The sequence below is a fragment of the Mobula hypostoma genome, chromosome 13, assembly GCF_963921235.1.
Source record: "Mobula hypostoma chromosome 13, sMobHyp1.1, whole genome shotgun sequence".
Lineage (NCBI taxonomy): Eukaryota > Metazoa > Chordata > Chondrichthyes > Myliobatiformes > Myliobatidae > Mobula > Mobula hypostoma.
The window spans coordinates 9,849,557-9,870,509 of NC_086109.1; the positions used below are offsets into that span (position 1 = coordinate 9,849,557).

At 42.2% G+C, this 20,953-nt stretch overlaps 1 protein-coding gene across 1 annotated transcript in view; it reads left to right on the plus strand.

Annotated features, from left to right (window-relative positions):
- The window catches only part of LOC134355852 (uncharacterized), a 57,200-nt gene that overhangs the window by 13,030 nt on the left and 23,217 nt on the right, over nucleotides 1-20,953 (plus strand). The window contains exon 3 of the mRNA XM_063066356.1: nucleotides 1,389-1,541. Coding sequence (XP_062922426.1) covers nucleotides 1,389-1,541 — 153 coding nt within the window. The remainder of the gene's footprint in view (nucleotides 1-1,388; nucleotides 1,542-20,953) is intronic.

Genomic DNA, 20,953 nt, shown 5'->3' on the forward strand with positions numbered 1-20,953 from the left:
ATCTCTGTAACACAATGGTCTAGAGTAAGCATTGAATTATAGGGACTCTCTATAAATCAATAGTCTGGAGTAGCATCAAATTATACTGGATTTCTGCAACTCATTGTTTGGCGGAGCATTGAAATGTATGGTAATTTGTAATTTATTGGTCCAGTGAGCAATTAATTCTACTGCTTCTCTGTAACTCAATAGCTTGGAGTAGTATTAAATTATAACAGCACCTTGTAACTCAGTAATCTGGTGGAGTATTGAATTATATCGGCTCTGTACAACTGAATGTTCTGGAGTAGCAATGGATTACACCATCACTCTGAAATTTGACAGTCCTGAGTAGTGTTGAATTATATCTGCTCTCTGTAACTCAATGATCTGGGGTAGCATTGAACTATGCCAGATCTCTGTAATTCAGTTGTCCAGTGCAGCATTGAATCATACATACTTTCTGTAATTCAATGGCCCAGATTAGCATTGAATTATGAAAACTTTCTGTAACTCAATGATTTTAAGCGGCATCAAAATATGCTGGAATGGTCCTCTGTAATTAAGTGGTCTGGATTATCATTAAATTATACCAGCTCTCAGTAAATCAATGAGCTGGAGTAGCATTCAATTATACCAGTTTTTCTTAACTCAATGTTCTGGAGTAGTATCAAGTTATACCAGCTCTCTATAACTCAACAGTCTGGAGTACTATTCAATTATATTGGCTCTCCATAAATCAATAGACTAGAGAAGTATTAAACTACACCAGCTCTCTGAAGCTCAGTTCTCTGGTCATGCGATTGATTTATACTGGATCTTTGTAATTTACTTGTCCAGAGTAACATTGAATTATACAGGCAGTCTGTAATTCAATGGACCAGATTAGTAATGAATTATTACTGCTCTCTGTAATTCAATGGACTTGAGTCGCATTAAAACTATACTGGCTCTCCATAACACAATGGTCCAGAGTACCATTGAATTATAGGGGCTCTCTATATGTCAGTAGTCTGGAATAGCATCAAATTATGCCAGATCAGCTCTCTGTAATTATATGAACAGATTAGCATAAAATTCTAGAGGCTTCAAAGGTCTGGAGTAGCATCAAATTATACTGGATTTCTGCAACTCAGTGTCTGGAAGAACACTGAATTTCCAACAATTTGTAACTTACTGATCCAATGAGTAATGAATTATACTGTCTTTCTGTAGCTCAATGGTCCAGAGTAGTACTGAATTATACTGGCTGTCTGTAATTGAGAGTTCTGGAGTAGCATTCACTCTCTGTAATTCGATAGATTGCAGTTGTATTGAATTATACTGGCGTCGCCTCTGATCTGGGCCAACATTTACAGCCGGGCGGCACCTAATTAATTAGCTTGTTTATTTCTGCTTTTTTCTTAAAGATGTGCTGGGTGCGTCCCGGCTATCGCTGCATGCTTCACGGATCGGTATCGGTCGGTGGCCTGGAGGTTGGGGTCCACTGCACCACCCCAACTTCCGACGACTCAGCCGAACACACCATCATCAGTGTGCTCGGCGCTGTCTTCTCAATTCTGGTAGGTGATACTACACTGTACATACATTATTTCTACTTTATATAGGCTGTGTAATTTTATGTGTTATTTGGGATGATTTGGCAGCTTCATAGCTTAAAGGTTACTGGAAAGAGTGTTTCTGCCGAGAGCGCTTGTGTGAGATTTTCGCTACGGTGGACAGTTCGGCAATGATTGTAGAAAAGTATTTCTACTCTATGTAGGCTGTGTATTTATTATATCATTCGTGCTTGTACGATATGTTACTGTTATTTTAGGTTTTATGTGTTATTTGGCATGACTTGATAGGTTATTTTTTGGGTCTGCGAACGCTCACAAATTTTTCCCATATAAATAAATGGTAATTGCTTCTTCACTTTACGACATTCCGGCTTACGAACCATTTCATAGGAATGCTCTACCTTCGGATGGCAGGGGAAACCTGTATTCCATTGAACAGCTGCTGCTAAGTTAACAAATTTCATGACACATGCCGGTGATAATAAACCTGATTCTGATTTCTGATTGTCTGTGTAACAACTTGCCAATTAACTTTCCATCCCTCCCCCTCCTGTCTTCTCCTATCATTTCGGATCTCCCCCTCCCCCTCCCACTTTCAAATCTCTTACTGTCTCTTCTTTCAGTTAGTCCTGACGAAGGGTCTCGGCCCGAAACGTCGACTGTACCTCTTCCTAGAGATGCTGCCTGGCCTGCTGCGTTCCACCAGCATTTTGTGTGTGTTGCTTGAATTTCCAGCATCTGCAGCTTTCCTCGTGTTTGTGGCATCAAAATGTACTAGCTCCCTGCAATTTATGGAGTAGCAATAAATTATACTGGCATTCTGTAACTGAATAGACTGGAGTACAAGTAGTATTGAATTACACCAGATCTCCGTAACTCAATGGTCCAAGGTAGCATTGAATTATACCAGCTCTTGGTAACTTAATAGTCGGGATAGCTTTGAATTCTATCGGTTTTCTGTTACTCAAGGCTACAGAGTAGCATTAAATTATACCAACTCTCGGCAACTGAGTATTCTGGAGTAGCATTGCATTATAACAACTCTCTGTAGCTCAATGGTCCAGAGTAATATTGAACTATATGGGCTCTCTGTCACTGAATGATCCTGAGTTATATTGAACTATACTGGCTCTCTGTAACTCAATCAACCAGAGTAGCATTCTGTCCACCAGAGAAAGCAGGATCTCCCGGTGGTCACACAATTTAATTCCACATCCCATTCCCACTCTGACATGTCTATCCACCGCCTCCTCTACTGTAAAGATGAAGCCACACTCAGGTTGGAGGAACAACACCTTATATTCAGTCTGGGTAGCCTCCAACCTGATGGCATGAACATTGACTTCTCTAACTTCCGCTAATGCCCCACCTCCCCCTCGTACCCCATCCGTTATTCATGTTTATACACACATTCTTTCTCTCACTCTCCTTTTTCTCCCTCTGTCCCTCTGACTATACCCCTTGCCCATCCTCTAGTTCCCCCCCTTGTCTTTCTCCCCAGGCCTCCTGTCCCATGATCCTCTCATATCCCCTTTGCCTATCACCTGTCCAGCTCTTGGCTCCATCCCTCCCCCACTTGTCTTCTCCTATCATTTTGGATCTCCCCCTCCCCCTCCCACTTTCAAATCTCTTACTCACTCTTCCTTCAGTTAGTCCTGACGAAGGGTCTCGGCCTGAAACGTCGACTTTACCTCTTCCTAGAGATGCTGCCTGGCCTGCTGCGTTCACCAGCAACTTTGCTGTGTGTTGATTAGATTATTGCTGCTCTCTGTAACTCAATGTGCTGAAGTATTATTGAGTTACGTCATTTCTCTGAAATTTAAAGGTTCCGAGCTGCATTGAATTATGCTGGCTCTCTGTATCTCAATGGTCCGGAGTAGCATTGAACTAAAGGGGCTCTCTGTATGTCAAGTACTCTCTCTATATGTCAAGTAGTCTCTCTGTAGGACTGTAGTAGTATTGAATTATGCTAGCTCGCTTTATCTGAATGGTCCAGATCTCCATTGAATTATACCGGCTCTCTGTATCTCAATGGTCCGGAGTAGTATTGAACTAAAGGGCTTTCTGTATGTCAAGAGACTGTAGTAGTATTGAATTATGCTAGCTTGTTGTATATGAATGGTCCAGAGTATCATTGAACTATATTGGCCCTCTGTAACCCACTGACCTGGAGTAGCATTGAGTTATACCAGATCCCTGTCACTCAGTAGTCAGGACTGACATCATGTTATAGTGGCTCTTTGTAACTCAATGATTTGGAGTAGCATTCAATTGTACTATTCCCTACAACATTATGGTCAGGAGTAGCATGAATTACACTGGCTCTCTGTAACTCAATGGTCCAGAGCAGCATTGGATTATTTCCTTTCTCTATCTGAAAAACCTGGAGAAGCACTGGATTATTCCTGGTCCCTGTAGTTCAATGTTTTAGGTAGTATTGAATTTCAATGGCACTCTGTCATTCAATGGTCCAGAGTAGCATTGAATTATACCAGATCTCTGTAATTCAATTGTCTGGAATAGCTTTGCATTTTACCAGCTCTCTGTAACACAATGGTCTGGAGTAGCAATGAATTACATCGGCTCTCTGTAACTCAGTGATCAGGGGAAGTATCAAATTATCAACACAAGAAATTCAACACAGAAAGTGCTGCAGTAACTCAGCACAGTGACTATTCATCATGAGGTCTAGGTTACGGAACTCACTACACAACTCTTAATTAATCAAATCTCCCGCTTTATTGTCTCTGCACAAACAACAACATAACTTCTGTCTGTCATTAATATCTGGATGATAGTGTGATTAACTAATCAGCAAATTTGTGAATCACTCCAAGATTAGGGGTGTAGTGGACTGCAAGGAAGGCCATCATGGCTCGCAGCGGGCTGAAAATCTGGACCAGCTGGAAATGGGCTGAAAATGGTAGATAGAATTTAATTCAGACAAGTGCGAGGTGTTGCCTTGTGGTAGGACCAATCTGTCTTAGACAGTGAATGGCAGGGCACCAAGGAGTGTGATAGAACGTGAGGATCTGGGAATAATCTTTCCTCTCCCTCTTCAGCTCTTCTTTTTCTCTCTCTAACTCTTCCCTACTTTTACACAATTCCTCAGTCAATTTCAGTTTTTCTCTCTTCACTTCAATTATTTCTTCCAGCATACATCAAAGTACATTTCAAGTACATTTACATTTATTATCAAAATATGTGTTCATTATACAACCCAAGATTCATTGAACATGAAACAAAGAAACCCAAAAGAATCCGTATAAAAAAAGACCATTGAACACCCAATCTGCAGAAAAAACAAAGATATCATGCAAGCAATAAGTGCAAGTAAATAGCGTACCGAACTGAAATCTGCAAAGAGTCCCACAGTTCAACACATAGCTGAGTTGTGCAGTGCCGTCTGAACCACCCCACCCAAAGCCCAGACACTCTGACCTTTTCAATCTGGCCCAGCACCTAAACTGACGTCCAAACACTGAGTTCCATCGCCTTGATAGGCTCTTGGGCCAGGACCTCACTGCCTTGATTCGGCCAGTATCTGTCCTTTCCGATTCGACCCTGCGTTTAAACCTCCATCCAAACAGTGAGTTCAGTCACCCTCACTACATAATTCTTAATTAATCAAAGCTTGCACTTTATTGTCTCTGCACAAACAACAATGTAACTAGGTTGACCCCAGGCCAACAACTTAAAACATGAATTCTACTGTTCCCTCTGTACCAATACTCACTCAGACTACTTCTCCAGTTTATAACACCGAAATAGAAACCTCCCGTTGGCCAGACAATTGATCCTTCTTCTCCCACCTCCTGACATGGTGGTCTTCTTTGCAGTAGTTAGTCTCTGGAGTTTTTACACTTTGCATTTGAAGCCCTTCCATTCTTAAAGTCTCTCGCTTCAGTTCAAATATTACGCTTCAATCTTGTTGGCTCAATGTCATCTGACTGACCTGTGACAGATTTTCATTGGATGTAGTCCAAGGCCAAGGGCTACACAACTTCATGACTTAGGTGCCTTCTTTTGTTCTATTGGACTCTGGTTCAAATTAATCAAACCAGGACACCCAGACACAGGGCCGAGATAACAAGATTACTTCCACAAACCTGCCATTCTATACAAAACACAGCTTATCTGAGAATGATCAATAATGTTCCACATTCAATTGCTCTGATTAAGTTATCCCAGAGCAAGAATCAGTTCAACAAACAGTTCAGAAAATGAAGGCTACAGAGCAGCTCCACAAAATAGCAGCCTCCATATCTTCAAACATGGCAAGAACAAAGAAAATTGGTTTGTATACTTTCACTGTCCTTGACCTATTCAAGTCTGATGTTTTCTTCCATACTTTAATACCTTCACGGCCAACAAGCAGGTCAGGCAGCAACTATGGAAATCAATAAACAGTTGACATTTCAGACCAAAACCCTTATTCAGGACTGGACAGGAAAGGAAAGGAAAGGATACAAGGACAAATTGTGGGTGCAGGTGAAGGACGATACTTAGGGAGTGGTAGAGGGAGGGTAGTTAGAAGGTGGTAGGTGAAGCCAGGTGGGTTGGAAAGTTAAAAGAGTTGAGAGGAAGCATTCTGATAGGAGAGGAGAGTGGACCATAGGAGAATGGGGAGGAGGGGACCCGGGAAGAGGTAGGGGAAAGTAAGAAGCCAGAATGGGAAATGGAAAAGAGGAGAGGGGAGAGGGACACTTTTTTTTTAACTGGAAGGAGAAATCAATATTCATGCCATCAGTTTAGAGACTACCCAGACAGAATATTAGGAGATGCTCTTTCACCCTGAGTGTGGCCTCATAATGGCACAAGAAGAGAGTATGGACTGACAAGTCAGAACAGAAAAGGAATTTGGAATTAAAATGCTTGGCCACCGGAACGTTTCAGTTTTGGCAGATGGAGCGAAGGTGCTCGACAAAGCGGTCTCCCAATTTATGAAGGGTCATTAAATTACTCATTACATAAAGCTAGCATCAAGTCATACCGGCTTGCTGTAACTCAATAGTCCAGAATGGCATTAAATTATTTATGTAACTTAAGGTCCAGAATGGTATTGAATTACACAAGCTCCATGTAACTCAATGGTCTGGAGTATCATTAAATAATACATGCTCTCTTTAACTCAATAGACTGGAGTAGAATTGAATTAGACTAGCACTCTGTAAATCAATGGTCCGAAGTAGCATTGAATCATTTCGTATTTCTGTAACTCAATGGTCCATCTCTCTGTAACTCAAAGTTCTTGAGTGGCATTGAATTATATCGGCTCTCAATAACTCAATAGACAGAGTAGCTTTGAATTAAAATGGCTCTCTGTAATTCAATGTTCCATAGTGGTGTTGAATTATACCAGCAGCTCTCTGTATTATACTGGTCTGGAGAAGCCTTGAATTTTACTGGCACTCGGTAACTCTAAAGACTGGAGTTGCATTGAATTATACTGGCTCTCTGTATGTCAATATATTGGAGCAGTATAGAATTATACCAGATCTCTCTACTCAATGATGTATTGAATCATCAACTTCTGCAATGCTGGAAATCCACAGCAACACACACAAAATGCTGGAGGAATTAAACAGGTCAGGCAGCAACTATGGAAATGAATAAACAGTTGATGTTTCATGAGGAGACCCTTCTTCAGAACAGGAAAGGAAGGGGGAAGACACAAGAATGAAAATTTGGGTGGAGTGGAAAGAGGATATCTACAAGATGTGATAAGTGAAGCCAAGTGGGAAAGGGCTGGGGAAGAAGGAATCTGATAGGAGAGGAGAGTGGGCCCTAGGAGAATGGGGAAAAAGAGGGGATCCAGGAGGAAGTGATAGACAGACGAGAAGAGGTAAAAGTGTAGAGTGGGGAATGAAAGACTAAGGGGAGGGGAAGGGATTTTTTTTGCTGGAAGGAGAAATCGATATTCAAGTTGGAGTCTGTCTAAACGGAATATAAGCTGTTGCTCCTCCACCCTAAGGGTGGCCTTATCATGGCACGAGGAGGCCATGGACTGACATTTCGGAATGGAGAAAGGGAATTTAGAATTAAAACTTTCCTCTTTTGGCGGATGGAATGGAGGTGCTCGGCGAAGCGGACCCCTAATTATTGACAGGCGATTAATTTACTAGTTACAGCGAACTGGAATTAAATTATACTGGCTCTCTCTAATTCAATGGTCTCCCATTGCAGCAAGTTATATCGGCTTTCGTTAACTCAATAGTCTAGCATAGCATTGAATTATATCAGCTCTCTGTAACTTAACGGTCTGGAATAGTATTCAATTGCACCATCTCCCTGTAACTCAACGGTTGGAAGTAACATTGATTTTGTATCGGCTCTCTGTAGCTTAATGCTCTGGAGCAGCATTGAATTATACCGACTCCATGTAATTCAATGGTCCGATGTAGTATTGAATTATACCTGCTCTCTGCAAATTAATGGGCTGGAGTACCATTGAAGTGTAGTTGTTCTCTGTAATTCAATTTTCTGGATTAGCTTTGATTTGTAGTGGATCTCTGTCACTGAATAGTCCAGGGCAGTATTGAATTATACTGGATTTCTATAACTCAAGTGTCTGCAGTAGTAATGAACTTTACCGGCTCTCTATACATCTACTACTACTACAACTACAACTACCACTACTACTATTACTACTATTACTACTACTACTACCATGTATATATCAATACATGGCAATAGTACTGAATTACACCAGCTCTCTGTATCTCAGGGTAGCATTGAATTATGCCGGCTGTCTGAAATTCAATGGTCCCGATTAGCATTGCATTATACCGACTATATGTGACTCAATAGACTGGAGTAGCATTGAATTTTATTGGCAGTCTGCGATTCAATGGTTCGGTGTAGTACTGAATTATCCCAGCTCTCTGTAACGGAATGGTCGGAGTAGCATTGAATTATACCGGGTGTCTGTAATCAATAGTCTGGATTGGTTTTGAATTACACCGGCTCCCTTAAACCGAATGGTGGGGAGTAGCCTTTAATCATACTGGCTCTCGGCAATTCAATCGTCCGGAGTAGTATTGAACTATGCCAGCACCCTGTAACTCAATGGTGCTGAGTAGAATTAAATTATACCGGCTCTCTGTAACTTAATAGTCCGGAGTAGTATTTAATTACATCAGCGCCGTGTAACTGAATGGTCTGGAGTCGCATTAAATTATACTAGCTCTCTGTAACTCAATGTTCCGTAGTACCATTGAATTACACTGGCTGTCGGTATGCCAATAAACTGGAGTAGTATTGATTTACAACACCACTTTGTAAATCAATGGTCGGGAGTAGCTTTGAATCACACCGGCGCTCTGTAACTCCAGTGTCCGGAGTAGGTTGTTTTACACCGGCCCTCTGTATGTCAATAGACTGGAATAGTATTGAATTATGGCTGCAGACAGTAGCTCAATCGTCCAAAGCAGTACTGAGTTATATTGGTGCTCTGTAACACAATGGTCCGGAACAGTGATGAATTATACCGGCTCTCGGTTACTCAGTGTTCAGGAGTAGCAACGAATTATAACGACTCTCTGTAATTCAGTGTTATGGAGTTGCATTGAATTATGCCGGCTCTCTGTAACTCAATGATCTGTAGTAGTAGCAAATTATCATTAAGGGAAATTCTGCTGATGCTGGAAACCTAAAACAACACACACAAAATGCTGAGGGAAATCAGCAGGTTAAGGAGCATCTACGGAAATTAATAAACAGTCGGAGTTTCGGGCCGAGAAACTTTTTCAGGACTGGAAAGGAAATGGGGAGACACCAGAATAAGAACGTAGGTGGAGGGGAAAGAGGATTAGCTAGATGGTGATAGGTGAAACCAGTTGAATGGAAAGATAAAAGGCCGGAAAGGACGGGATCGGATAGCAGAGAGGATTGGACCATAGGAGAAAGGAAAGGAGGAACGGACCCAGGGGGAAGTGATAGGCGGGTATTGAGTTACGCCAGCTGTCTGTATCTCAATGGTCCGGAGTAGCGCTGAATTATTGCGGTTCTCCGTAATTCACTGGTCCGGATTAGCGTTGAATTACACCGTCTGTCTGTAACTCAATAGTCTTGCGTAGCATTGATTTCATTGTGGCTCTCCAAAGAAATCAATGGGCTGGTCTAGCATTGACTCTCTGTAACTCAATATTCAGGGGTGGCGTTGAATTACACCAGCTTTCTGTAACCTTATGGTCCGGACTCGTATTGAATTATATTGGCTCTTTGTAACTTAACGGTCCGGAGTATTATTGAATTATCCCGTTTCCCTGTATCTCAATGATTCGGTATCGCATCGATTTAGATTAGATTATGAGAACACTCAGTCCTCCTTTATTGTCATTTAGAAATTTACACCGGCCCTCTGTAACTCAATGTTCCGTAGCATCATTGAATTATACTGGCTGTCTATATGCCAATAAACTGAAGTAGTATTGATTTATACCAGCTCACTGTAAGTCAATGGTCCAGAGTAGGTCTGAATTATAGCGGTGCTTTGTGAGTCAATGCTATGAAGTAGCATTGAATCATCAACACGAGAAATCCTGCTGATGCTAGAAATCCAAAGCAACACACACACTAAATGCTGGAGGAGCTCAGCAGGTCGGGCAGCATCTATGGAAACGAAACACAGTCGGCGTTTCAGGCTGAGACCCGTCTTCAGAACTGGAAAGGACGGGGGGGGGGCGCGTGGGGGGGGGAGACATCAGTAGAAAAAGTTAGGCGGAGCTGAAGGAGGATACCTGGAAGGAGATAGGTGAAGCCAGTTGGGTCGGAAAAGTCAAGGGTGGTGAGAAAGGAATCTGAGAGGAGAAGGGAGTGGACTATGAGAGAAGGGGCAAGAGGAGGCGACCCGGGGGAGGTGATAGGCAGCTAAAAAGAGGTATGAGGCCACAGTGGAGAATATGAGAGGGGGAGGGAGAACACGATATCCCAGCACCGGGTTTGAGGAATATAAAGTACTAGGGTGGTCATGCACCGCCAAGTCAGAACGGTAAAGAGAATTGGAATTAAAATGATTGCTCACAGGGGCATTCCAGTTTTGGGCGTATGGGGTAGAGGTGCTCGATGAAGGGGTCCCCCAATTTACGACGGTTAATTAAATTACTCGTTACAGAGAGCCAGCATCAAATTATACTGGCTCTCTGTAATTCAATGGTCTGGAGTAGCATCAAGTTGTACCAGTGTTTCTAACTGAATGATCTGGAGGAGCAATGAATTATACCTGCTCTCTTTATCTCCAATAGATTGGAGTGGAATTGAATTACACGAGCGCTCTGGTCTGGAATAGCGCTGGGTTATACCGGCTCACTCTAATTCAATAGTCTGGAGTAGTATTGAAAGATACCGGCTCTCTGTCACTGAATACTGTGAGCGGCATTCAATTACGCCTGCTCTCTATAACTCAATCATCTGTAGTAGCCCTGAATTACACTGGCTCTCTGTAATTCAATAGAATATGCGGTATCATTGAATTAGACCAACTTTTTGCAACTCAATTATCTGGTGTAGTATTGAATTAAACTCAGTGGTCTGGAATGGCATTGAGTTATACCAGCTCTCTGTAATTCAATGATCCGGAATGGCATTGAGTTATACCAGCTCTCTGTAACTCAATGATCCGGAATGGCATTGAGTTATACCAGCTCTCTGTAACTCAATGATCCGGAATGGCATTGAGTTATACCAGCTGTCTGTAACTCAATGACCTGAGTAGCACTGAATTTTATTAGCCTTCTGTGACTTAATGTTCCGGAATAGCATTGATCTAAAACGGTTCTCCCTAATTTAATGGTCTGAAGTGGTGTCAAATTAAAGTAACTTATTAGAATGGAGTAGCATTCAATTATACCAGCTTTCTGTAATTAAGTGGTCTGGATTGGCATTGAATTATAACAGCTCGCCATAGCTCATTGGTCTGGAGTAGCACTGAGTTATATCTGCAATTTGTAATTCAATAGTCTGCAGTAGCATTGAATTACAGGGGCTCTCGGCAACTGGACAGACTGGAGTGGCAATGAATTATAAAGGTTTTCATTAGTTCAGTGGTCTGGAGTAACATCAAGTTTACACCAGGTTGCTGTAACTCAATAGACTGGAGAAGGATTGAATTATGCCAGCGCTCTGTAACTCTAAGCTCCAGAGTAGTATTGATTTATACCGGCACTCTGTAATTCAGTTTTTTTTTAGGAGGTTTGAGTTATATCGGATCTCTGAAATTCTATGGTCCAGAGAAGCAATGAATTACAACGACTTTCTGTAACACAATGATCTGGAGCAGCATTGAAATATACAGGCTCTCTAACTCAATCGTCCAGAGTATCCTTGATTTATACTGCTCTCTGTAGCTTAATGGACAGGAGTAGCATTGAATTACACCTGCTCTCCGTAACTCAATGGTGCGGATTAGCATTGAATTATACCGGCTCTCTGCATAGAGTGGAGCTGCATTGAATTATAACGGCTCCTTGAAACTGAATGGTCCGACGTAGATTTGAATTATACCTGCGCTTTGTAACTCAATTGTCCGGAGTAACGTTGAACTATAGTGACTCTCAGTGTGTCAATAAACTGTAGCAGTATTGAATTACACAAGCTCTTGGTAACTCAATGATCCGGAGTGGTACTTAATTAAAGCCGACCTCTGAATTTCAATGACCCGGAGTGGCATTGAATTCTACCGCCTCTCTGTAACTCAATGATCCAAAGTATCATCCAACAATAAACACTAGAAGTTCTGCAGATGCTGGAAATTCTATGCAAAACACAGAAAACGCTGGAGGAATTTAGCAAGTTGCAATTCGCCTATCGCCACATAGGTCTGCAGCAGACGCGGTCCCAATGGCTCCTCACGCCGTCTTATATTACCCGGACAATACAAACGCCGATGCCAAGATGCTGTTCATTGACTATAGCTCAGCGTAGAACACCATCATTCCTACAGTCCTGATCGATAAGCTACGGTACCTGGGCGTCTATACTTCTCTCTGCAATTGGATCTTTGACTCCCTAACCAGAAAACCACAATCTGTGCTGATTGATATGTATCTCCTCGCTGACGATCAACACTGGGGCCCATTGCTCTACTCTCTCTATACCCACGACTTTGTGGCTAGGCATAGCTCAAATGCCATCTATTAATTTGCTGATGCCATTAATTTGATGCCATTATTGGCAGAATGTCAGATGCAGACGAGAGGACGTACAGGAGAGAGATATACCAGATGGTTGGGCTGTGTCGCATCAACAACTTTGTATTCAACGTCAGTAAGACCAAAGAGTTGATTGTGGATTTCAGAAAGGGTAGGATGAGGGAACACGAACAAATCCTCATAGAGGGATTAGAAGTGGAGAAAGTGGGCAATTTTAAGTTCCCGGGTGTCAAGATCTCTGAGGATCTAACCTAGTCCCAACATATCGAGGTAGCTATAAAGATGCCAAGACAGAAGCTATATTTCATTAGGAGTTTGAGGAGTTTTTTTTTGTCACCTAAAACACTCAAAAACGTTTACAGATATACCATGCAGAGCATTCTGACAGACATCACTGTCTGGTATGGGGGGAGGGGTTGGTTACTGCACAGGATCAAAAGAAACTGTAGAAGTTGTAAAATTAGTCAGCTCCATCATGGGTACTGGTCTCTGTAGTATCCAATACATCTACAAGGATCGGTGCCTCAGAAAGGCGACGTCCATTATTAAGGACCCCATCACCCAGGACATGCCCTCTTCTCATTGTTACCATCAGGAAGGAGGTACAGAAGCTTGAAGTCACAGATTCAGTGATTCAGGAACAGCTTCTTTCCTTCTGCCATCTGAATGCTAAATGGACATTGAACCCTTGAATACTACCTCACGTTTTAAATTATTTCTGTTTTTGCTCTATTTTTAATTTATCTACTTAATATATGTACGTATATATACTTAATGTAATTTACTTATTTTCTCTGTATTATCATGTACTGCAGTGTATTGCTGCCACTAAGCTAACAAATTTCACGACATATACCAGTGTTATTAAACATGATTCTGATTCCAAAGTCAGGCAGTATCTATGGAAATGAATAAGCAGTCAACATTTTGGGCTGAGACAAAATGGAAAGGACTGGAAAGGAAGGGGGAAAACATCAGTATAAACGGCTGGGTGGAGGGGATAAGAAAGTGATAAGAGAAGCCAAGTTGGTAGGAAGGAGTCTGATAGCGGAGGAGAGTGCACAATCTGAGAAAAGGAAGGAGATAACCAAGGAAGAGCTGATAGGCAGCTGACAAGATGTAAGAGGCCAGAGTGGGGATTAGAAGAATAGGGGACGTGAAGGGACTTCTTTTAACTGAAAGGAGAAATTGATATTCATGCCATCAGGTTGGAGGGTACCCTGATAGAATATGAGGTGTTGCTCCTCGGAAGGAGGAAGACGCCAGAGTAATAAGGTGGGGTGAGAGGAATAAGGATAACTAGAATTGATAGGTGAAGCCAGGAGGATCAGGAAAGTAGATGGCTGGAGAACAAGGAATCTGATAGGAGAGGAGCGTGGACCATAGAAGAGAGGGAAGGAGGAGGGCACCCAGGGGGATGAAGTAGATAGCTAAGAAGCCAAATTGTGGAATACAGAAAGAGTGGTGGGAGAGGGGGAAATAGATATTCATACCATCAGGTTGGAGGCTACCCAGAGGGAATATAAAGTGCTGGTGATGAAGTTGGTAAGATAATAAGACCATAAGATATACAAACAGAATTAGGCCATTTGGTTCACCTCATCGAGTCTGTTCCATCATTTCATCGTGACTGATCTATTTTCCCACTCAGCCCCAATCTCCTGCCTTCTCCTTTTGCCCTGACTAATTAAGAATCTATCAATCTCTGCCTTAAATATACCCAATGACTTGGCCTCTACAGCCACCTGTGGCAACAAATTCCATAGATTCACCACTCTCTGATTTAAGAAATTTCTCCTTGTATCCATTCTAAAAGGCTACCCCTCTATTCTGAGGCTCTGTCCTCTGGTCTTCGACTCTCCCACCATAGGAAACAACCTCTCCACATCTACAGTATTGAAACATTTCAGCATTTGATAGGTTGTAGTGTGGACACCCCTCATTCTTTTGAATTCCAGTAAGTACAGGCCCAGAGCCATCAAATGCTCTTCATATGACAAGCTTTTCAATCTCAGAATCATTTTTGTGAACCTCCTTTGAATTCCCTCTGACATCACCACATCCTTTCTTAGATAAGGGGACCAAAACTGCTCACAATACTTCAAGCGAGGGCTCATCTGTGCCTTATAAAGCCTCGACATTACATCCTTGCTTTTATTTTCTAGTCCTCTTGAAATGAATGCCAACATCACATTTGCCTCCTCAGATAGACTCAACCTGCAAATTAACCTGTAAGGAATCCAGCACAAGGGTTCCCAAGTCCCTCTGTACCTCAGAGTCTTTAATTTTCTCTCCATTTAGAAAACAGTTTACCCTTCTATTTCTTCTACCAAAGTGCATGACCACATGCTTCCTGACACTATTCCATCTGTCACTTAGTTGCCCATTCTCCTAATCTGTCTAAATCTTTCTGTAGCCTCTCTACTTCCTCAAAACTACCTATTCCTCCACCTATCTTTGTATCGTCCACATACTTGGCACAAGTCCATCAATTCCATCATCCAAATTATTGACATTTAATGTAAAAAGAAGTGGTCCCAACAGAGGCCCCTTAGAAGACCACTAGTCACCGGCAGCCAGCCAGAAAAGGCTCCCTTTATTCTCAGTTAACTTAAACTGCTCATTACAAAGAGCTAGCATCAAATTATACTGGCCCTCTGTAATTCAATGGGCTGTAGTATCATCAAATTATACCAATCCCTGTAACTCAATTATCTGGATTAGTATTGAATTACACCAGCTCTCTGCAAATCAAAAGTCTGGAGTAGTATTGAACTATATCAGCTACCTGTAGCTCATGGTCCTGAATCGCATTGACTTATACCACCCCTTTGTAACTCAAAGGCTCAGAGTATCATTTAATTCATCTCTCTCTCTGTAATTCAGTGCTCTGTTGTAGCATTGAATTATACCAGCTCTCTGTAACTCAATAGTTCTGGATTTGCATCAAGTTACACCAGCTCTCTGTGATACACTGTTCCAGAGTGCTATTGAATTATACTTCCTCTCTGTAAATCATTTGTCTTGAGCAGCATCAAATTATACCTCCTCTCCCTAACTCAATTGTCTGGAGTAGCATTGAATTATACTGGCTGTCTGTAGCTCAATAAAAACTCCAGAAATTCTGCTGATGCTGGAAATCCAAAGCAACATACGCGTGCGTGCGTGCGCGCGCGCACACACACACACACACACAAAATGCTAGAGGAAATTAGCAGGTCAGGAGTATCAATGGAAATGAAGAAAAGGTCAATGTTTCAGGACTGGAAAGAAAGGGGGAATATGCCAGAATGAAAATGTGAAGGGAGGGGAAGGGGGATAGCTTGAAGCTGATAGGTGAAGCCAGGTGGGTAGGACAGGTAAAGGGCAGCATGGAATGAATCTGATAGGAAAGGAGAATGGACTATTAGAGAAAGGGAAGGAGAAGGGGAACCAGTAGGAGTAGTGATAGGCAGCTGATAGATAGATAGATCATAAGATCATAAGACAAAGCAGAAGTAGGCCATTCGGCCCATCGAGTCTGCTCCGCCATTTTATCATAAGCTGATCCATTTTCCTATTTAGTCCCACACCCCCGCCTTCTCACCATAACCTTTGATGCCCTGGCTACTCAGATACCTATCAATCTCTGCCTTAAATACACCCAATGACTTGGCCTCCACTGCTGCCCGTGGCAACAAATTCCATAGATTCACCACCCTCTGACTAAAAAAATTTCTTCACATTTCTGTTCTGAAAGGGCGCCCTTCAATCCTTAAGTCATGCCCTCTCGTACTAGACTCCCCCATCATGGGAAACAACTTTGCCACATCCACTCTGTCCACGCCTTTTAACATTTGAAATGTTTCTATGAGGTCTCCCCTCATTCTTCTAAACTCCAAGGAACACAGTCCAAGAGCGGACAAACGTTCCTCATATATTAACCCTCTCATTCCCGGAATCATTCCAGTGAATCTTCTCTGTACCCTCTCCAACGTCAGCACATCCTTTCTTAAATAAGGAGCCCAAAACTGCCCACAGTACTCCAAGTGAGGTCTCACCAGCGCCTTATAGAGCCTCAACATCACATCCCTGCTCCTATACTCTATTCCTCTAGAAATGAATGCCAACATTGCATTCGCCTTCTTCACTACTGACTCAACCTGGAGGTTAACTTTAAGGGTATCCTGTACGAGGACTCCCAAATCCCGTTGCATCTCAGAACTTTGGATTCTTTCCCCATTTAAATAATAGTCTGCCCGTTTATTTTTTCTGCCAAAGTGCATAACCATACATTTTCCAACATTGTACTTCATTTGCCACTTCTCTGCCCATTCTTCCAATCTATCCAAGTCTCTCTGCAGACTCTCTGTTTCCTCAGCACTATCGGCCCCTCCACCTATCTTCTTATCGTCAGCAAACTTAGCCACAAAGCCATCTATTCCATAATCCAAATCATTGATGTACAATGTAAAAAGAAGCAGCCCCAACACTGATCCCTGTGGAACACCACTGGTAACCGGCAGCCAACCAGAATAGGATCCCTTTATTCCCACTCTCTGTTTCCTGCCAATCAGCCAATGCTCCATCCACGTATGTAACTTTCCTGTAATTCCATGGGCTCTTATCTTGTTAAGTAGCCTCATGTGTGGCACCTTGTCAAAGGCCTTCTGAAAATCCAAATATACAACATCCACTGCATCTCCCTTGTCTAGCCTACTGGTAATTTCCTCAAAAAATTGTAATAGGTTTGTCAGGCAGAATTTTCCTTTAAGGAATCCATGCTGAGTTCTGCCTATCTTGTCATATGCCTCCAGGTACTCTGTAACCTCATCCTTGACAATCGACTCCAACAACTTCCCAACCACCGATGTCAAGCTAACAGGTCTATAATTTCCTTTTTGCTTCCTTGCCCCCTTCTTAAATAGCGGAGTGACATTTGCAATCTTCCAGTCTTCCGGAACCATGCCAGAATCTATCGACTTTTGAAAGATCATCGCTAATGCCTCCGTAATCTCCACAGCTACTTCTTTCAGAACACGAGGGTGCATTCCATCTGGTCCAGGAGATTTATCTACCTTTAGCCTTTTCAGCTTCCTGAGTACTTTCTCTGTCGTAATTGTGACTGCGCACACTTCTCTTCCCTGCCACCCTTGAGTGTCCGGTATACTGCTGATGTCTTCCTCAGTGAAGACTGATGCAAAATACTCATTCAGTTCCTCCGCCATCTCCTTATCTCCCATTACAATTTCTCCAGCATCATTTTCTATCGGTCCTATATCTACTCTCACCTGTCTTTTACTCTTTATATACTTGAAAAAGCTTTTAGTATCCTCTTTGATATTATTTGCTAGCTTCCTTTCATAGTTAATCTTTTCTCTCTTAATGACCTTCTTGGTTTTCTTTTGTAAGGTTTTAAAAACTTCCCAATCCTTTGTCTTCCCACTAATTTTTGTTTCCTTGTATACCCTCTCCTTTGCTTTAACTTTGGCTTTGACTTCTCTTGTCAACCATGGTTGCATCCTTTTTCCACTCGAAAATTTCTTCTTTTTTGGAATATACCTGTCTTGCACATTCCTCATTTCTCATATAAACTCCAGCCACTGCTGCTCTGCTGTCTTTCCCGCCAGTGTCCCTTTCCAGTCAACTTTGGCCAGTTCCTCTCTCATGCCACTGTAATTTCCTTTACTCCACTGAAATACCGACACATCAGATTTCGGCTTCTCTTTTTCTAATTTCAAAGTGAACTCAATCATGTTATGATCACTGCCTCCTAAGGGTTCCTTCACCTCAATCTCTCTAATCACCTCCGGTTCATTACACAGATAGATAGATAGACATACTTTATTGATCCCGAGGGAAATTGGGTTTCGTTACAGTTGCACCAACCAAGAATAGAGTATAAATATAGCAATATAAAACAATAAATAATTAAATAATAATATGTAAATTATGCCAGATGAAAATAAGTCCAGGACCAGCCTATTGGCTCAGAGTATCTGACCCTCTAAGGGAGGAGTTGTAAAGTTTGATAGCCACAGGCAGGAGTGACTTCCTATGACGCTCTGTGTTGCATCTCGGTGGAATGAGTCTCTGGCTGAATGTACTCCTGTGCCCAAGCAGTACATTATGTAGTGGATGGGAGACATTGCCCAAGATTGTCTGAGAAAAATTAAGAGGCTAGAGTGGGGAAAAGAAGAAGAGAGGAGGGAGAAAGAAACTTTTTTGTACTGGAAGGAGGAATCGATATTCATGCCATCAGGTTGGAGGCTATCCAGACAGAATATAATGTGTTTTTCCTCCACCCTGAAGATAACGTCATCATGCCACAAAAGCAGCACATAGACCAACATAGCAGAATGGGAATAGGAATTGGAATTAATATGTTTTGTCACTGGGAAGTTTAGTTTTTTTGCGGATGGAGTGGAGGTTCTTGACAAAGCAGTGCCCCAATTTATGTCGGGTCATTAAATGTCTCATTACAGAGATCTGGCATCAATTCGTACCACTTCTCTTTAAGTCAATAGTCTGGTGTAGAATTGAATGATACCCGCTCTGTATCTCAATGGTCTGAAGTAGCATTATAGTATACCACCTCAATGTAACTCAATATTCTGGAGTGGCATCATATTTTACTAGCTCTGTGTAATTCACTTATCCAGAGTGGCATTGAATTATACTGGCTCACGGTAACTCATTAGTCCGAATTATACCAGCTCTCTGAAACTACGTACTCTGGTGGGACATTGCTTGTTGCTTGTAACTCTTTGGGCCGGAGCAGCATTGATTTATAGTGGAAATCTGTAATTCAATAGTCTGGAGTAGTATTGAATTGTATCAGCGCCCTGTAACTCAATGATCTGGAGTAGCATAAAGGCTGTCTGTAACTCAATAATCTGGGTGGTTTTGAATTATACAGGCTCGCTGTTCCTCAGTTGACTAGAGTAGCAAAGAATAATAGCAGCTGTGTTTATCTAATTTGCATTGAAGTATAGAGAGAGATACTATATATATCCCTACTGTAACAACGTGAGGGGGAGACCAGCAGCTCGCCGCCTCGATGTTACGCCGTGTCTCTTGTCCGAATTCCGCGACTCGCGGACCAACAGACTCTCACTCACAATCAAGGGAGAGAGAGAGATCGCTCGAGTGCAGGGGGCTTCACACAGCAGCGCATACCGCCTGCTGTATCGATGTTTCAATCACCCGCGAAACTTCGGTCGGCGACACCGGCGAGGAATCGGGTCGCCCACGGGGCCGCACTCCGCAGACGAACACCTTCCAGGCCACACCTGGAGATGTTGAAACGCCGGGCCACGCGGCAATTCCAAGAACGAGAGGCCACCATCCGTGGAGAACCGTAGTCTGGAGTTGCATTGAATTGCACCAGCTCCCTGTAATTCAACGGACCCGAGTAGTATTGAATTATACCAGCTCTCAGTAACTCGCTGGTCTGGAATGGCATCAAATTATACCTGTATTCTGTAATTCAATGATCTGAAGTAACCCCAAATTATATTGGCCGGCTCTCTGTGTTTTAGTAGACTGGAGTAGCATAGAATTATAACTGCTCTCCATATCTTAATGGTCCGAGTATCATTCAATTACACTAGCTCTCTTTAAATAAATGATTAGAAGAAATATCGATCTATACCGCCTCACTAACTGAGTAGTCCCGAATTGCATTGACTGATACAGTCTCTTAGTAATTCAATAGTCTGAAGTAACATCAATTTATACAGGCTGTATGTACTCAATAGACTCGAGTAGCATTGAATTATACTAGCTCTCTGGGACTCAGAATTCTGGAGTAGCATTCCATTCTACCCGCTCTCGTAACTTAATGGTCTGGAGTAGAATTGAATTATATCGGCTTTCTGTAATACAATATTCTGGAGTAGCATTCTATTATACCAGCTCTCTGTAACACAATTGTGTGGAACAGAATTTAATTATACCAGCTCTCTGTAACTTAATGCTCTAGAGTAGTATTGAATTATACTGGCTGTCCGTAACTCAATGATCCGGTGTGGTATTGATTTATTCTAGCTCCTTATTACTCAATGGCCCAGAGCGCTTTGAATTATATCCACACTCTATAATTCAATGGTCAGAAGGAACATCGGATTCTACCAACTCTCCGTAATTCAATGGTTGCAAGCAGCATGGAATTGTATGGGCAATGTATACTTCAATGGTCTGGAGTAGCTTTTGCAGTATACCGGATTTCTGTTATTCCAATAGTCTGGTGAACCATTGAATTATACCGGCTGTCAGTAATTCAAT